The sequence below is a fragment of the Camelus dromedarius genome, chromosome 3 (assembly GCF_036321535.1).
Source record: "Camelus dromedarius isolate mCamDro1 chromosome 3, mCamDro1.pat, whole genome shotgun sequence".
Classification (NCBI taxonomy): Eukaryota; Metazoa; Chordata; class Mammalia; order Artiodactyla; family Camelidae; genus Camelus; species Camelus dromedarius.
Genome location: NC_087438.1, coordinates 53633209 through 53651977, shown reverse-complemented (window position 1 = coordinate 53651977; position 18769 = coordinate 53633209). Strand labels below are relative to the sequence as shown.

General features: G+C 35.8%; 1 protein-coding gene across 4 annotated transcripts in view; it reads right to left on the bottom strand.

Moving 5' to 3' along the window:
• Positions 1-18769, bottom strand: part of MSH3 (mutS homolog 3) — a 139621-nt gene that overhangs the window by 111608 nt on the left and 9244 nt on the right. For all 4 annotated transcript variants that reach the window (XM_031447348.2, XM_031447351.2, XM_031447349.2 and 1 more), the window contains exons 3-8: positions 16912-17135; positions 15041-15247; positions 13270-13386; positions 12750-12867; positions 11004-11149; positions 7145-7311 (exon numbers count right to left, since the gene is read on the bottom strand). In XM_031447348.2, coding sequence (XP_031303208.1) covers positions 7145-7311; positions 11004-11149; positions 12750-12867; positions 13270-13386; positions 15041-15247; positions 16912-17135 — 979 coding nt within the window. The remainder of the gene's footprint in view (positions 1-7144; positions 7312-11003; positions 11150-12749; positions 12868-13269; positions 13387-15040; positions 15248-16911; positions 17136-18769) is intronic.

Genomic DNA, 18769 nt, shown 5'->3' with positions numbered 1-18769 from the left:
ATTCTAATTTGAAAAGATACATGCATCCCAATGTTTATAGCAGCATTATTTACAACAGCTAAGACATAGAAGCATCCTAAATGTCCATCAACAGATGACTGGATAAAGAAGATACGGCATATAAATACAATGGAATATTACTCAGCCATAAAAAAGAATGAAATAATGCCATTTGCAGCAACGTGGATGGACATAGAGATTATCAAACTAAGTGAGTAAGTCAAAGACAAATATCATATGCTATCATTTACAAAATACTGTAAATCAACTATACTTCAATTAAAACTTAATATAAAAAATTCAACTCTCCCATCTAGGCCTCTTCCTTTTTTTTTTTAAATATATTTTTATTAAAGTATAGTCAGTTTACAATGTGTCAATTTCTGGTGTACAGCACCAATGCTTCAGTCATATAGGAACATACATATATTTATTTTCATATTCTTTTTCACCATAAGTTACCACAAGATATTGAATATAGCTCCCTGTGCTATACAGTATAAACTTGTTGTTTATCAGATTTTGTGAGAATCCTGTATTTCAAAGCAAGAGACACTCTGCCAGAATTCAGCAGGTATTCTGTGCAATTCAGTGGGTTTGGAGATGTAATTCTTGGTGTATTTGTGGGAGAGGGAGAGCTGTGAGTCTCTCTACTCCGCCATCTTGGCTCAACCCCCTAGGCCTCTTATCACCCCATTCCTTTGCCCAGATACCCTATTGCCTTCCACTGGGAGGCCACACCCCTTTGCCGGATTTTATGGTTCTTGACCCTTTCTCCCCCAACTCTCAACATGTAAGTTCTCCTCCATTCAGAAAAGTCTCCCTGCTGTCTTCACACCTCCTCTAATATTTCCAGCCTGTATGTCTCAGAGCAAACATTATTTCCGCACACACACAGAACATATCCTCCTTCCTCCCCGCTACCAATGCAAAGCCTCCCATCCTGCAAATGTCCCCATCCCAGCCAACCTCCTCCACAATGCCTTCCTTGCCCTGCCAGGGCCCAGAAGCTCTCCTTCTCTGAACTCGAAAATAACCATCATCCACTTCGTTCATCTGACTTGCCTCAAAAATCAGTTTCTTTGAGAACTACTAAATATTAACTAATATTTGTTTATTGCTTTCTATAGCTTTCCTCTTGACCAGGTTTATAAGCATATAAAATGTCTAAGCTTAACTGCAGTTAATACAATGCTTAAAATCATTGCTTTCCCTTTGTTTCTCTCTCTAGAGAGTATCTAAGAATATATACACTCTTACAACAAATGAAAAAGACAACACTTAAGACAGTAGGACAAATTTCCTAAGAACCAACTGAAATCTTCCAAACACATTTTACATAAATGAAAAAAAACCTAAGAAAAATTGATAGTTTATTATTATTTAGAAACAATACTATAGCTTAGTACTGTCTTTGACTAATAGTCATTCATTCTAAATACAAAGTAATTAAGCCTGTACCTAGTCATATAAAAATAACGGCGAAGCTGCTATTAGTCTTTTAATTGAAATTCATAGAATATAAAATCCTTTGGAGACCTCTTGTGGTCAAAGTTAAAAATACAAAAAAAACCCCACAAAAACCCCCCCAAACCCAATACTTACTTAAAATGGATATTCTGTAATTCCAAACCATTCTTTCATCTTTTCTCACAAAGCTCTATTATTTCTTCATTAATATTAATGAAATAACCACTAGCTGACAAAAACCTCTGGTTTTACCCTCAGATTTACGTGGAAGAAAAAGAAGGGATTCCAAATAACTACTCATCACTATTTAAAATACAGAAGATAGCACCAAAAACACAACGAAACTCTTTGAAAATTCAATGCTGTGATACTTACTAGAATTAAATATGGAACAGAATTTTGGCAAGCTATGTTCTTCATACTTAATTAAAAGAATTTCCTATCCCTGTTGCTAACTTTTTTTCTTTTTTTTAAACATGGCCGAGAATTGCATCTCTGGTTGATAAAAGCTAAAGATTATGGATGTAAACCAGTGTAAATGGACCCACTAGCATTTTCAGGGAATTAAGGTAGGACCACTCACCTCAGTGAAGCAAAATAAAGAAAAAATGAATAAAAAGTTGAATGTAAAAATTTTTAAAGAAAAACAAATTGACTAAAATAAAACACAAATGATTGTGTTTCCAAAATGAAGTGAGATCTTTCTAAATAGAAAAATAATGGAATGCTTACGTTTGTTTTTATGTCCATCACTATAGGAGCTGGTTTGAAAAAAATATTGGTACAATTTATGTCAAAGAGTGTTTGCCCTATGTTTTCCTCTAAGAGTTTTATATAGTATCTGGTCTTACATTTAGGTCTTTAATCCATTTTGAGTTTATTTTTGTATATGGTGTTAGAGAATGCTCTAATTGCAGTCTTTTACAGGTAGCTGTCCAGTTTTCCCAGCACCACTAATTGAAGAGACTGTCTTTTCTCCACTGTATATTCTTGCCTCCTTTGTTATAGATTATTGACCGTAAATGTGTGGGTTTATTTTTGGACTTTCTATCCTGTTCCATTGATCTATGTGTCTGTTTTTGTGCCAGGACCATACTGTTTGGATTACTGTAGTATAGTCTGAAGTCAGGGAGCATGATCCCTCCAGCTCTTTCTCAAGATTGTTTTGGCTATTCAGGGAATTTTGTGTTTCCATACAAATTTAAAAAATTTTTTGTATCAGTTCTGTGAAAAATGTCATTGGTAATTTGGTAGGGACTGCACTGAATCTGTATATTGCCATGGGTAGTATGGCCATTTTAACAATATTGACTCACCCAATCCAAGAACATGATACATCTTTCCATCTGTTTGTGTCATCTTCAATTTCTTTTGTCAGTATCTTATAGCTTTTGGAGTACAGGTCCTTTGCCTCCTTCGGTAGGTTTATTCCTAGGTATTTTATTCTTTTTGATGGGATGGTTTCCTTAATTTCTTTTTCTGCTATTTTGTTCTTAGTGTATAAAAATGCAAGTGATTTCTGTATATTAATTTTGTATCCTGCAACTTTACTGAATTTATTGATGAGCTCTAGTAGTTTTTTGGTAGCATTTTTAGGATTACCTATACATAGTATCATGTTATCTGCAAACGTGACAGTTTTACTTCTCCTTTTCAAATTTTGATTCCTTTTCTTTTTTTTTCTGATTGTTGTGGCTAGGACTTCCAAAACTATGTGGAATAAAAGTGGAGAGAGTAGGCATCCTTGTCTTGTTCCTGATCTTAGAAGACATGCTTTCAGCTCATACAGTTTAATATCAAAAAACAAACAAACAAACAAAACAATCCAATCAAAAATTGGGCAGAAAACCTAAATAAACATTCCTTCAAAGAAGACATCCAGATGGCCAACAGGCACATGAAAAGATGCTCAATATCACTAATTACTAGAGAAATGCAAATCAAAACTGTAATGAGGTATCACCTCACACCAGTCAGAATGGCCATCATTAAAAAGTCTACAAATAATAAATGCTGGAGAGGGTGTGGAGAAAAAGGAATCCTCCTATGTTGTTGGTGGGAATGTAAATTGGTGCAGCCACCATGGACAAAAGTAAGCAGGTTCCTTAAAAAACCAAAAACATACTTACCATATGATCCAGCAATCCCACTCTTGGGCATATATCCAGAGGAAGCTCTAATTTGAAAGGACACATGCACCCCAATGTTCACAGCAGCACTATTTACAACAGCCAAGACATGGAAACAACCTAAATATCCACTGAGTGATGACTGGATAAAAAAGATGTGGTGTATATATATCACAATAGAACTTGGAAATGGATATACAATGGAGTATTACTCAGCTATATAATACCATTTGCAGCAACATGGATGAACCTACAGGTTATCATATTAAATGAAGTCAGAGAAAGACAAATATCATATTTCACTTATATGTGGAATCTACAAAAAAAAATACAAATTTTATTTACAAACCAAAAATAGACTCACAGACAAAGAAAACAAACTATGGTTACCAAAGGGGAAAGAGCAGGAAAGGGATAGATTAGGAGTTTGGGATTAACAGATACACATTATTATACATAAAACAGATAAACAAGAAGAACCTCCTGTATAGCACAGGGAACTATATTCAGTATCTTGTAATAACCTATAATTGAAGAGAATCTGAAAAAAGAATATATATGTATGTATATGTATAACTGAATCACTTTGCTGTACACCTGAAACTAACACTGTAAATCAACTACACTTCAATTCTAAAAAAATACATATATTAGCATGCATTAGCCAGTTCCTTTGACATAATGAGTACTTAATAAAAAATAATACACAACTGGAAAAAAAAAATGGAATGCTACCATAAGCATGGAGGACTTAATTGGTTCAGGCAGTGCATTAAAGACACAGAGAAATACTGAATCAAAATATAATCAAAAATGCTTTCTTCTAGAGATCCCCTCCAAAAAAAGGAAGTCCCAAGGGCCAAAAACAATTAGAAAAACACAGCTGTAGATGGGAGATGACACCATAAAGAGCTATGCACAGAGAGTAGAATAAACGAAGATCCAACATACTTCTGGTTGGAGTTCCAGAAGAGCACAGGGAGAGGCAGTATAGAAAGAGGGAATGGCTGATAGGAATAATCAAAAGGACAGCTTAATCTGCAGAAAACTTTCTAGGTTGGGCACTATTTCAAGCACTTTACCTTTACATTAACTTATTTAATCCTCACAATACTATAAAGTAAAAACTCTTACTTTCCCTATTTTAAAGAAAATGAAACTGAAGGACAACACGATTGAGTAATCTGCCCAAAGTCACTAAGAAGAAAGCCAATTTTCTAAGCCAAACCCTATGTCACAAGACCACACTGTTTTATTGCTTGACTTTTGAAACTCTACCACTCCATTCTAAACATAGATATAAATCAGCTTTAGACTCCACAGAAATATGGACTGTTTGCCTATCCATTATGTCCATTATGTGAAAAAAATAAAAATTACATGTGGTCAGTAAACATAGGAAAAATTACATACTCTCAGTGCTAACCAGAGCAAATTAAAATGTGACAAAGGCAGTCATCAAATTTGGTAAAACCCACATATGATATTCAAACTATCTTTGGTACTCCAAATGGCTTTTAAAGCTCATTTGATGAGTAAACATTTAGAAATATCCCCAGGCAATGCTGCCTGCCAGACAAAAAATCAGTTTTGGCAAAGTCTCTATGGAATGTTTTGACGTTCTACTGAATTTTACCTTTATTGTTTTATAAAAGTAAGGGGAAATCAGAAAATGAAAGTGTTGATTCAACTGATCAACTTTACATCTAAATTAATCAAATATACACTCCAGTTATGAAGAAAAATTAACAAAATCAAAGACATAAAATATGGGAAATATAGTTTTAAAAGACTACCCTAAAAATCTTTAGAGATTTTATTAACTTTTTCAGCTCACTGAGAGCAGCACCCCTTATCAGTCCACTTGTGTGACTTTTAATTATTCAGGTCTGAGCACACTGTCAGAAAGGATTAAGAACAAAATAAGGGGAATTCATGCAGAAATTTTCATCTATCCAATTGGCAGAGATTATTTCAATGATCACTCCTCATGTTGGCAATGGCTCAAATAACCCACCAATACTATAGTAGGGTTAGCATAAATTGATATTACCAATTCTAGCAAGCAATCAAGGGCTTTATAAATGTTTATACCCTCTCACCAATTAATTATACTTTTAACAATTTAGCTTAAGGAAACAATCAGAAATGCACACAAATATTTCTACGCATGGATATTCACCATAGCAATATTTGTAGTACTGAAAAAAATGAATACAACATAACAAGAGGGGAATGGATAAATTATGATCCATTTAAATGACCAAATGTTCTGTAGTCATTGTGTTTTCATGAATACCCACTGAAATATTGGCACATGAAATGATAATTTTTCTAGGATTTACTTCAAATAAATAATCCAGGGAGGGAGGGAGTAGAGTTACAGATGAAATGAGATTGGCTGGTTGAGAAATGTTAAGCTGGTTGATGGATTCACAGGGTTCACTACACTATTTGGTACAGTTCCATAAACATCTGAAATTTTCCATAATAATGTAAAAAAATGGGGAATTTTAAGCAAAAAAAACAGGATATTAAGCTGATTTTACAATATGAATCCAAGTTTATAAACAAAAGGTGATATACATACACAGAAATAATACACAAAAATGTTTAATGGTAGTTATCTCCAGATTATAGCCTATTATTATTTTTATGGTTTTTTGTTTGTTTAACTCTCAACTTTTCCTAAATGAACATGGGTTAGTGTTATAATCAGAAAAACATATTATGAAAGCTACTTTGAAAGAATTTCAGTTCAACTGAAAAAGGAACATTCAACTCTAAGAACAAAGAAACATATGGAACTTCACTTAGTTTGACTTTACAACTTGTCAACCTAACTAAATGGAAATCATCATGCACTCTCCTGCCTCATCTAAAGTCCAAATTTCTCAACATAAAAAGTCCTCTTCACTTGAGCCCCAGCCCAACTTTCCAGTCTTTCCTCCAACCAAACTCAAGAAACTGTATAGAACCTTCCTTTCACATCTGTCTCGTAATACATCATGCTTTGTGAGTCCAGTTAGGTCTGTGCACCTCTGCCTCTCCTGCTGGATTATAAAGCCTGCCAGACACACATCACAACCACATCTTCTTCCTCGTGTGCCATGGTGCCTAACATACTGCCTCGTAAATGAGAGGAGGGACTTTAGATCTAACAAATTTAACTACTGGACTCAGCCACAAATTGAGACTTGCAGCACAGATAAGGCATTACCAAAATTATATAAACTTTCTAAGGAGTGACTGTCCCCAGAAACTGAAGATTAATTACCAAATAATATCATTAAATAGTATCATAAACCCTTTAATTATCAAATAATACCATGAAATATCATAAACTCTCAACTTCTAAAGTTGTATGTTAAGGTGATATTATGTATAACTTTGTTTTTTTTTTTTTTTTTTTTGGAATTTCTACCTACTACTGTTGAAATAGTATTGTAAATAAAAACTTTTTTAACAATGTTGATAATCATCAATTTGGGAATCAGATCTAAGTTCGAGAATCACTACTATTTTCCAGCAATATGCCGACTCACCTAACAGCCGTGGCTCTGCGGATGAGCGTCTCCGTTTGCTCCGACAAGTCTGAGGGAAGCAGCAGCTCAACTGGCTGCAGGCTCAGTATCCGAGTTTCCAGCTCTAAACGGGAAGCAGAGTCCTGGAAACTGTCCAACACAACCTCACCTGTGGCAGGCTGCACTCCCTAAAAACAAAAACATAACAGCACAGAAAATACGTACTTTTCCCACCATGACAGCATAAACAAATATGGAGACAGTAAAGGTAAGACACTAACATGCACTTCCATCTCTAAAGTGTTTGAAAACCTGTCTGCTTTCCAAGACTCTGACATCAGAAGTCACATTCACCCTGCCAGATGGAATTTTAGAGAGACACTCTGAATCCAACCAAGTCCTGGATCTAACGCACCAGAGAATCACTGTAACAGGTCACCAAACCCTCCTGGGCCCCAGGCGCCTCCTCTGTAAGTGAGAATAAACCAGTCTACTTGCCTCATAGAGTTATTGTAAGGATCAAATCAGAAAACAAATGAACACTCCGTAATAGTAGTAATCACAATACTAAAAGTAATGTGATATCTTTCAAGTAATCTGGCCACCAGAATAGTAATAAGCTACTATTTCATTATATAAAATTAATTAATAAAAAGTATAATTTTTGCAAAACACAAAATCAAATATAACAAACTCTGAATAAATCTCATCCAGACAGTCAGTCTATCCAGGGGAATAACTATGATAACTAAAAGTCATCTCCATCACCCCAAGACAGTAACAGCAAAGATAACCTGGAAAAGACCATGGTGTGGAAGAAGAAAAAAAAAAGGCAAGTAATTTACTCAAGGTCGAGGGGCAATTAAGTGGTGGAGGCAAGATTTATGTAGTCTGACTCCACAGGCCATGCTCTTATCCACTACTGATCATTAAGAAAGACATGGGGCTAGTATAATACAGACTGCACTGGCTAACAGAAGGGAAAATAATCAGTCCCTATACTCATCCATGGCTGGTGGAAAGTCAACCGAAAGCCTCTTCAGAAAACAGCCCAGCATTTTTTAGGAAAGTTGAAAACACCCATATCCTCTAACTCAGCAGTTCTTCCCCTAGGAATATACTCTTGAGAAACTCAGGCATGTGTATACCTACAGAAAGGTTTATAGCAATGTTCTTTGTACAACCAAAAACTGGAAACAATCCACATGTCCATTAATAGAAGAATAAATAAACTATAAATTGTGAAGTGAAATACAACGTAGCAGTGACAATAAAAGGACTACCACACATGTAAACAAACTGCACGTACAAAATGGTAAACAAAGGAAGCAAGAACCAAAAAGATACATACAACAGTTATATACAGTTTAAGGTGGTAAAACTGGAACTAAAAGCAAGGACATTATTATCGTAAAAGTGTGGATTATAGCTACCTTTGGAGGGAGGGGCCCCTCTGTGAGCAGTGTTTTATTTCTTAACCTGGGTGATCGTTTCTGTACATTAAGTATATTACACTGTAAATTTCTGTTTTATGCATTTTTGACTATTTTATAATTTTTAAAAATTGCTCACTTTTAGCTCAAGGAAGTTCCTTAAATCTAGCCCAAAGGCATTCTCTAGTGGCCAAACAGCCAGACCATAAGTGGGACATCAATATATATATATGCGTGTGTCTAAGTGAAGTAATCCAGAAAGAGAAAGAAAAATATCATTATGATATCACTTATACATGAAATCTAAAAAAAAGATACAGAGGGTAGGGTATAGCTCAGTGGTAGAGTGTGTGCTTAGCATGCAAGAGGTCCTGAGTTCAATCCCCAGTACTTCCATTAACAAAAAAATTTTTTAATAAATAAATAAATAAACCTAATTACCTGCCCTCACCAAAAAAAAAAAAAAAAAAAAAGACTCCTTAAAAAAAAAAGTGGGCACTCATCATTAAAAACAAGACACAAATGAACTTATTTATAAAACAGAAACAGACAGACACAGAAAATAAAATTAGAAAGGGGGTGGGGAGAGATAAATTGGGAGTTTGAGATTTGCAGATACTAACTTCTATATGTAAAACTGATAAACAACAAGTTTCTACTGTATAGCACAAGGAATTATATTCAATATCTTATATTAATCTGTAATGAAAAAGAATATGAAAAGGAATATATGTACATATATATATTGTATATATGACTTAAACATTATGCTGTACACCAAAAACTGATACAACACTGTAAACTATATCTCGATTAAAAAAATTTTTTTTAAAAACAAAAAACAAAAACACAAAACAGAAACAGACTTATAGACATAGAATACAAACTTGTGGTTGCCAGGGGAATGGGGGGTGGGAAGGGACTGGGATTTCAAAATGTAGAACAGATAAACAAGATTATAATATGTAGCACAGAGAAATATATACAGGATCTTGTGGTGGCTCACAGCAAAAGAGAATGTGACAAAGAATGTATGTATGCTCATGTATAACTGAAAAATTGTGCTCTACACTGGAATTTGACACCACATTGTAAAATGACTATAACTCAATAAAAAAAAAAAAGTTTATATATTAAAAAAAAAAAGTTTATATATTAAAAAAAAATTTTTTTAAGTTTATCTCCCAATCTACAAATCAAATTTACGGAAGCTATTTACGTAAGTTCAAGCAATAAATTTATCAGCCAAATTCCTCAGGAGACAGGTGCAGCCTAGACCCGGTGGCCCGGATGTCACCAGCCCAAAAGTGGCTGCTGGGGTAGAGAAAACGCCGGACGCACAAACTATCACTTCTCTTTTTCTCCCCCTGTGGGCCAGTTGGTACATTGTGGTTAACTTTGGCAGTAGGCCACAGGGTATTTCTAAAACCACTAAAGGGGAATTGTTTACTATCAGCTCTGTTCCTCACACTGAGTTTTAGGTAAATATAAAATAGCATTACATCTGTTGAAGCTTAAAAGCAAGTAACCTTACTATTTGTAGACAGGTTCAACTGCCTGCAGCTAGATAAAAAGTGCTTCTCAAGGATAAAAAAATCATTTAGAACCATCCAACAGACATGCTAACTCCCTGAGAGAAAGGCTTATTGGTTAAGCAAATGTCAAGTTAGCACGAGGTTATGCAGCCAGAATGAGGTATTAAAAGGTACTTTGGAGACATTTGGGTTCTAAGAACTTTTGTTGATATTGGAGCTGAATGCAAGTTATAAAAAGCAAAGAGAATTAGTTATTACTTAGGCAAGGAGTCCTGCTTTTGCTTAACAGAACAAGGGAGTCTGACAGGCCCTAAAAAGTCTCAGATTTTGAGCAGAGTCCAGGGATGTCTGTAAATGGGCAAATCTGCTCACAAATTGCCAGGAGCCATGATCAATAAAACTATGATTCACAAATTATACTTATCTGGAAGACTGACTATAAGTATTCCTAATACTGATTAAATACGAAGTTTTGTATCGGCCAGCTATCATTTCCCCTTAACGATCCTTTTCTCTTAATCTAGATATGACATTTGTGTTCAACTTCAAATCCCTAGAGGGAATCTGTGAGACTCTTTGTTACCCTTGCATGTGTTGACTTAAGGGTTTTATTCTGCTGTCTGTACAGTGTCCACACACACGCCTGCTACTGTGTCTCTCTTCAACCCTGAACTCCTAGAGCCCACAGATAGAAGCTATCAGGATCTCTCCCCTGCATAGGGTACCAGGAGGCCATGTGAGAAAATTATAACTAGTAATTTAACATATAAAATTATGAGGAAAATGTTTTTCTAGAACAATTACGTGAGGACACAAGTAATCAGACATCCTCGTTATAAACCATCCACGATTAACCATATTTAAAGACACCACGAACATCTATCATTTGTTCTTCACCTACAAAGTACTTACCACAATTCCAATGAAAATGGTCCCCTTTTTTTTGTCCTTAGCATTTTCCTTATTTTCACAGATACATAGAAGATAGCTGGTAGAACTATCAGTCATTATCTCATCGACATTTACAGCATCATCCAGCTTGACTAAAGGATTCACATGTAATACTTATTAAAGAAAAACAAATGTTACATTCCCATTAGCTTTTCTCCTTTAAAATAATGGTTCTTCTTCCTGGCTATTTTTGCTCTGTGCAAAAGCCTTCCATACAGCATTCATTCTTCTGATTTGCTCTGATCGTAGTTACATGCCTTATCTTCCCCATGACATAAGGCTCATGAGGACAGACAACCATTACCCTCTCACTTCCAAAGGGCGTGGGATATACCTCAGATCCTGTGGAAGCCCAAATATTAACTCTCTTCTTTATTTGGATGAAGCTGAAACTTGAAGCTTTAACAATCCCATAATGTTTAATTCCACAAGTCAAAGCATGAATACACTAAAATAGTGTAAATTACTTTCCTCCTTTAAAGTGCCTAATAAATCCCAGAAATAGCAAGAGAATTTTTTAAAGGCATGAGAAAAGAAAACCAAAAAAGAAAACAGAAACATATGTGTGTGTGTGCGCGCGCACGCACATGTGTAGTGTGTCCAGTAAATAAATTCTCAGGGATGACAGCTGATTTTGAACAGTCAGTCTGGGAACATCCAATTTGGGTATCAGCAGATAAGAGCCGTAGCAACAACAAAAGAGAAGAAGGGAAAGGTACGGTTCTAGAAGCAGGCTTTGAAAAAGAGATCCAAGTTCAGGCAAAAGAAATAACAAAGTTACCAGGTTCTTACAGCCTGATCACCTTAGAACAACACAGAGCTGTTAACTAACGGTTTGGGGTCCAGTCTGAGTGACAACCATTCCCTATTCACGGAATTCATGGAAAAAAAGTCTTCACAATTTGGGTAGAAGCTAAGCAGGACACTAAATAAAATCTGTAATAAACCCTAATAAAAATATTACTTTCACACAGTGTCATTTAAGACCTTATCCCCACATTCTTTCATTCTAAGAGACTTGACCTCATCCCATAGTAAACATTTCAAAATGCATTCTTATCTCATTTTACATATCATTATTTGGTTTTTAAAAAACTGACAGAATTATATGACTTCACTGTTGAAATCATTTGCTTCAAAAAACTCACTGAATTTATGAATGACCATAAATTGGGGTGCAATCGTGCATACTAAGGATTCTTCAAAGTGAGAAAGCTTACAATCTATTTTCAAAAGTAATAAAATTTTTATGATGCTAATGATTAATGAAGATGGCCTACTATTATGTTTTATAAGCAGCTAACTGTGTGTTAACTTTGTGGTCTTCTTTTCACACTATGAAGTTAGTAAGTTATTTTTTTAGGTCTTTCTTAGGAAGATCTAGAGGAGCTTGTAAGCCCTAAGCACCTAACCACTGCCCACGCAGGCCTAGGGAAGATGCAAGTTCACATCAGTTGCTAACCTATCGTCTTTTATCAGGTCTTTTTTCTTGCTCTTAAAGTATGATGAACTCTCTTCTCCTTTTACTACAGCATTTGAAAACTGCTTCTTTCCACCCATTATCAAGCCTCCTTTCTTTAGCCACATACTAATCAAAGATCAAAGTAACCATACCCAAAAAGGTACCCAATCGAAGCTTTTTAAAAAGTTATTTAAAACAAAGCCTTTGTAACATTTAAGAAAAAAATTCCTATTCAAAAAGGATATCTTCTCCAATAAGTGTAGATTTCGTATAAAGAGCAGTCAGTTTCCGGGAGAAGACGGAACTTTTGTTGTCCCCAACGGCCTTTAATGCAGCTGTTTCAGTCTGTTTCACAACTCCCACCTTCAACAAAAGTAAGAAATGCTGAATATCAAATCTGATGGAAAACCGGTTAAGAAAACATATTTTGAGATTTTGAAAAGGTTAATTATGAAATATTTAAAATAAATAAATTATCCCACAATGTCCAGATGGAAGACTTTAAGTAACAGATACCACAGGGACCTTGCAAGTGTGGAGAAACCACTAAGAAACACTTTATCCCAGAGTTGAAAAAAATTTTTACCCTGAATATCTAATACGTTCAAAACTCATGAAGACATAGTGCTAAAATTTATGACAAATTTTAATTTTCTCCAAAATGCCAAATTCCAAAACCAATTACAGCCTACCACCTTAGAAAACGTTTCACTCTCTGCAAGAGGCTCCAATCCCCTTTTCCCACCACTTGAAGCCAAAGCTGACCTTATATCCCTTTGCCACAAGGCGGCGCACGTGAACAAACAGTCGGTGAGTAGGTATGCTTGCTGTCATGAAGTTGTGATCTAAATGGCAGTAGATATTGAGCTCCCGGGCTGCAATCTAAAAAAATGTAAAAACAAAATATCAACAAATTTCTATTTCATGATTCCCTGTGTGGTGTTTGTTCTCTCTGTTAAAAATCCATCCAGTTATACATTTAGAATTGCTGTACTTCTCTATCTGTGTGGTGTTATCAATAAAAAGTCTAAAAGAAACTCCCTGTGGAGAAGCCTATGTTTTAATCTTTTTTTTAACAGAGTCCATGGCCTAACTTCAAGGCCAGTATCTACATCTATAAACGACTCAGAAAAATCTCACAAGTCTTCTTCTATGTCCTTAGATCTATCAAAACCTTAAAGTGCTCAATTTTCTCTACACATGGACAATTCAACAGAGAGCAAGAGACTGTAATGGAATAAGAATTTGCTACTCAGCACACAGAAATAACTGAAAATTGGGAGATACTACAGAGTACACGTAAACGATGAACCCTACTTAGAGAGACGGCATCTTTGAGGAAGTGAGACGAGAACCCCTGGTCTGGTGAGCTAATTAATGATGCAGGAGTGAGAGGAATGCAGAATCCGGCAGCACCAACTGACTCTCTTACTTTTCTCTGAAAAGCACCATGGCTCAGATATTGGCCATTGTAGCCAAAGAACTGTTGTTATTCCTACACTCTCGCTCCCCTACACCACCCACCTCTGCACTGTATTAGTTCATCACTGCAGGGCAAGAAAACCTCACTCTTTGCTGTGGCCAAGGCTGAATTCAGCACTCAACCCAGAGAGAATGGCAGAGAACAGCACTTCCTTTCATCCCTTCACTTCCAAGAGGCCAACTAGGTTGCTCCCGTCTGCAGGAAATATGCAGACGCCATTTCAAAGTCTAATTTCATGACACAGAAGACAGCACGATGCCATGTGAATCCGAGAACACCACTTTCCTGCCACAGGATTTAGAAACTGGAAGGAAAGAAGCTGGCCAAGTCTTCACTTCCCATCCCTAAGGTGGTGGACGTACCACCCCATCACCCTCTGATGATGGATGATCCGGCCAGGCCTCAAACTACAGAATCATCAGTCATGATTCCAACAAAGCGCCATCAGCAATACTTCCGCTAAGCTTGCCCTTAAATGCTCAAATTTACTTTTAACCTTCCTAACTTAGGTCTACATCAAATACCTCAAATTAAATACAAACTCAACTTAGACTAGGAGAGCATGGCTGATATACAGAAACCTGTAAGACTTCAGACACTTATTGGTGGCTGGCAGAGTTACTGTGCTCTTCCACTGAGATTGAACTATGCTCCTGGCTAAGAAAATTCATAAATCAAGGGCAAAAAGAGGAATTTCTGTACATCTAAATTTTTTTTCTTGCTTGAGTCTTCATTAGGAACACTTGCATGATTGTGATTCATTCACTTAACCATTCGGTTCATTCATGATCAACTCTTGATGGTTGAAAGGTCCTGGGCTAGGATCATGGAGGATAAGACATTCCAACCTGGACCCCTGACCTCCTTCCCCGCAAGTCTAGCATCTACCAAGTTTGCTTGTGTTTATTTTTAGTTTTTACTTTAAATGAAAGCATTTTAAAAAGGTTAATTGATCACATTAGCTTTTTCATAAGTTAAGAAAATGAACAAAAACACTGGAAAATATGTAAGGCTACACAAGAAAAACACAAAATAGTATCTGAAAAGACTCACCTCTGCATCTTCCCCAAAGAATCTATACTTATATCCACATTCCACACACAAAATTGCATCTTTCTGCTGCTGCTTTATTTCTAAGTATTGTAATTCCAATGGTGTGTAGATGCTTTTGGTCCGTTTGTTAGATGATTTAGAGTCAGAAGTTTTCTGTAAGTTTTCATAACTCCTATGTGATGATCCAAAATGACTGAGTGTCTTGTCCTGGCAACCAAAAGATTTTTATAGTTCAAAAAGTATTAACCATAATGATAGTTCTCGAGAGAGAGAACGAATGCAAATTTGGCACAAAGCTAACAATTGGTGAATCCAAGTGAAAGGTTTCCAGGAGTATATAGTTTATTCAGACAAATTTTCTTGTAGGTTTGGAATTTTTTCAAAGTAAAAGACTGAAAAAAAAAAATGAGCCACACTAAACTCCTGCTTAATTACTCAAGCAAATTTTAAAAGCCTAAACTAACAAAGTTTTAATATACTTCTTTTTAAATTTGATTTCATTAAACCTATCATAATAATTTTTTTCCTTATTTATTCTTAGATGTATAAGGCACAAAAAGTCATCAGGCAGGAATCTCTCTCTCTCTCTCTCAGCAATAAGGCAAAACCACTTTCAACAAGCATGTCAGCAGCTAAAGCTGCACTTAATGTTTAAATTTACAAGTACAGCTTAAATGATAGTATATTCCACAATCTTTATTCCAAGAAAAATCACAACATTTTGGGAAAGAGATATGAGGAAGAGGTTTTGGAAAGCATAAGAAACAAGGTTACATTTTCAACATTAGTATTCCTGCCAGCCATATGTTTTTATATGAAAATCATAGCTAAATCCAATCACAACTTAGAGCAAATTCCTTGCTTATGAGAAAGAGTGTGAACTTCTGAAAATCAGATACAAAACTGTGTTGGTCTGAGTATTTTTCTGAGTAAAGAATCCATAATATTCATTAGATTTAAAGAACTAAAAAAAAAGTAAAGAAGTATTTCTCTAATTCAATGGCTCTCAACCATGGCTACACATTAAAATAAGAGCTTTTGAACAATATCCATGCCCAGTTTATCATGAAAACCAACTAAACATGATTCTAAAGAAGGGTTCTTACTATTAATATTGTTTTTAAAGTTCTCCAGGTGATTCTAATTTTTTTATTGATGTACAGTTGACATACAATACTATGTTAATTTCAGGTGTACAACATACTGATCTGACAATCAAATATATTACAAAATGATCGTAAGTCTAGTAGCCATCTGTGATTATACAAAATTATTACAGTATGGTGATTCTAATTTAAAGCTGGGCTGAGAGCCACTATTCTGAATTGCAGATTTCAGTGATGGATCAAGAGTTAAATTACCTGACTTTGCGATGGTGAAAAACACTAAGAATCACAAAACAGTGGAAGAAAGGAACCCATATACATTTAGTTTACCTTTGAATTTACTTAATTTCAGCCAAGCTTTCAACTGAAAACCTCAAAACATCTCTATAAATTATCATGATTTTCCAGACTAATCATGGAAACTATAAAGAGGACTATAAGAAACTATACTTGTATTAATTATCAATAAAGAATCTCCCCCAAGTCAGTGGCCCCTAATCCAGGCTATAAATCAGAATCACCTGGGAGGCTCTTTTGTTTTATGTTGTTTTAATAGAACCAATTCATCCCGCCTTAACAGATAGTAAATCAGAATCTCCAGGTATTTAAAAAACAAAAAACTAAAAAGCAAAAGCTCCCTCAGCTATTTTAAATGCTCAGCCAAGTTTGGGAACCACTGCCTTGGGTGAATCCACAAAATCTAATGGCCCTTCGGAACCTGCAGCTCTGGGTAACTAGATATTCATCCATATAACAGTTACATACCTTTTGACTAATCTGAGATTTGGAATCTTCAGAAGAAACTGCATTCCTTGCACGCAGACGATCGATATCCTCAAAATCAGTGCATTTTGGCAGCACTGCACATCTCTCCTTAAGAGGCTTGGTCTGAACTCGATTTTGATGAACGGCAGAATTATGGTAGTAGTATTCTTTCAATTTTTCCAGAGAGTGTGAAACAATCCTGGTCTTCAGATGTTTCTTTGGCTCTTAGTTAGCAAGTCAGAAGAAAATAAAACAGTATTTTGTTTCATTACATCCATTCATAATTAGCATAGAATTTTTAAGAGGGAGCTTCTCACTAAAGCAAAGGATCTAACTATAATGTGATAAAGAAATAAGAAACATTGGGTTCAGGGTGAAAATGGCACACTGAAACATGTATCCAATTTCACTTGGTCCTAAAACCCCATTAAAAACTACCGTATGGCAGAGAGAAACAGAGAGGTGACAACTGTAAACAAAATATCTGAAGCTAGAAGGAAAAACAGATGAGCAACAACGAATGTAGCACACATAAAAGCTAAATTCTGTCAGTAGTACAGAAAACCAAGAACCAATGCTCTTTACAACCCAAAATGCTTAAAAGGTTCAGAAATCAGAACACCAGTAGCTCTGGAAATGGAGAAAAGGGAAGTTCTAAAATAAGGAGGATTGGTTCAAAACAATTTAATCCCTAGACCCCGCCCGACTCCCAGCTCAAGGGCAGCTGTCCTTCCTCTGCTGCAGAGAAAGACAGAGACATCTACAGAAAAGGCAAATTAGGTGCAGCTGAGATGCAGCACTGTGCCTGAGCCAGAACAATGGAACACAGGCTTAGCTCTACGCTGAGAAACCAGCCTCTTCTCACCAGCTCTCAACACAGGCAGTCAGAGGTCTCCTGCCAGGCAGGAGCCGGGAAGACCCTGGACTGGGGAAACTGACCAGCTCCACGGGAAAGACCTGAAGATACTGACACCAGGAACTGACCAAGAAAACCGGACTGCCACCCCTAGGACGTGGGCTCTCCTGCCTCCACAGCTTTGCTCATGCTAGTCTTTCTCCCTGGAATGCCCTTGACCCTAATTTCCACAAAAATTACTTTTTTTCATGAAACTCAGCTAATTCTCCCAGTTTAAAAGCATCTTTTTTTTCCCTCTGGGTTCCTATAACAAGATCACATGCCTAGCACTTACCACATTCTGCCAATTAGCAGTTATTAAAAAGTAAGCAATCCATAAAAGGGAAACTATCATGTACGAGGTACCTACTGTATGTCAGAATACATTATTTCACCCTTTAAAGCAATACTATTACATAGTTACTATTAACTATAAAGAAACTGGGACTGCATTTATCAACTCTTACCTTTCCCATTATGCAAAAACACTCTGAAGGCAAGAGTTGTGCTTTGCTCATTTATAAAGTTTAAATCTTTCCATATTTACATTCAAACCTCTTTTTAGATGCATACCTTATCCTGTCTCCTGTTAATCTTATAGCTAGAAAAATATATTTGAAATCTCTTTTCAAATGTATATGTTCATCTCAGTTGCTATTACTCTCCACTCCTCAGGATATGTACTTGAATCACTCTTCAGAAGTGTAAGATTTTATATTATGTAAGGACTTCCCTCCTATCGATACAAAACTCTCCTGGGTTAGAGGTGGGCTATAAGTCTTAGAGCTGTACTCATGTTCAATAAAAATACACCTAAAACTGAAGTGTTAAAAACTGAGGTGAAAGAGCCAGACTCTTCGAGCTGGTGAATGCTCCTCTTTTCTTCTTACTTATTTTTGTTTAAGTAAACAGTAAAGTTCATATTTCAAAACATTCTACGTCTATGGCCTTATTTCCAGAAAC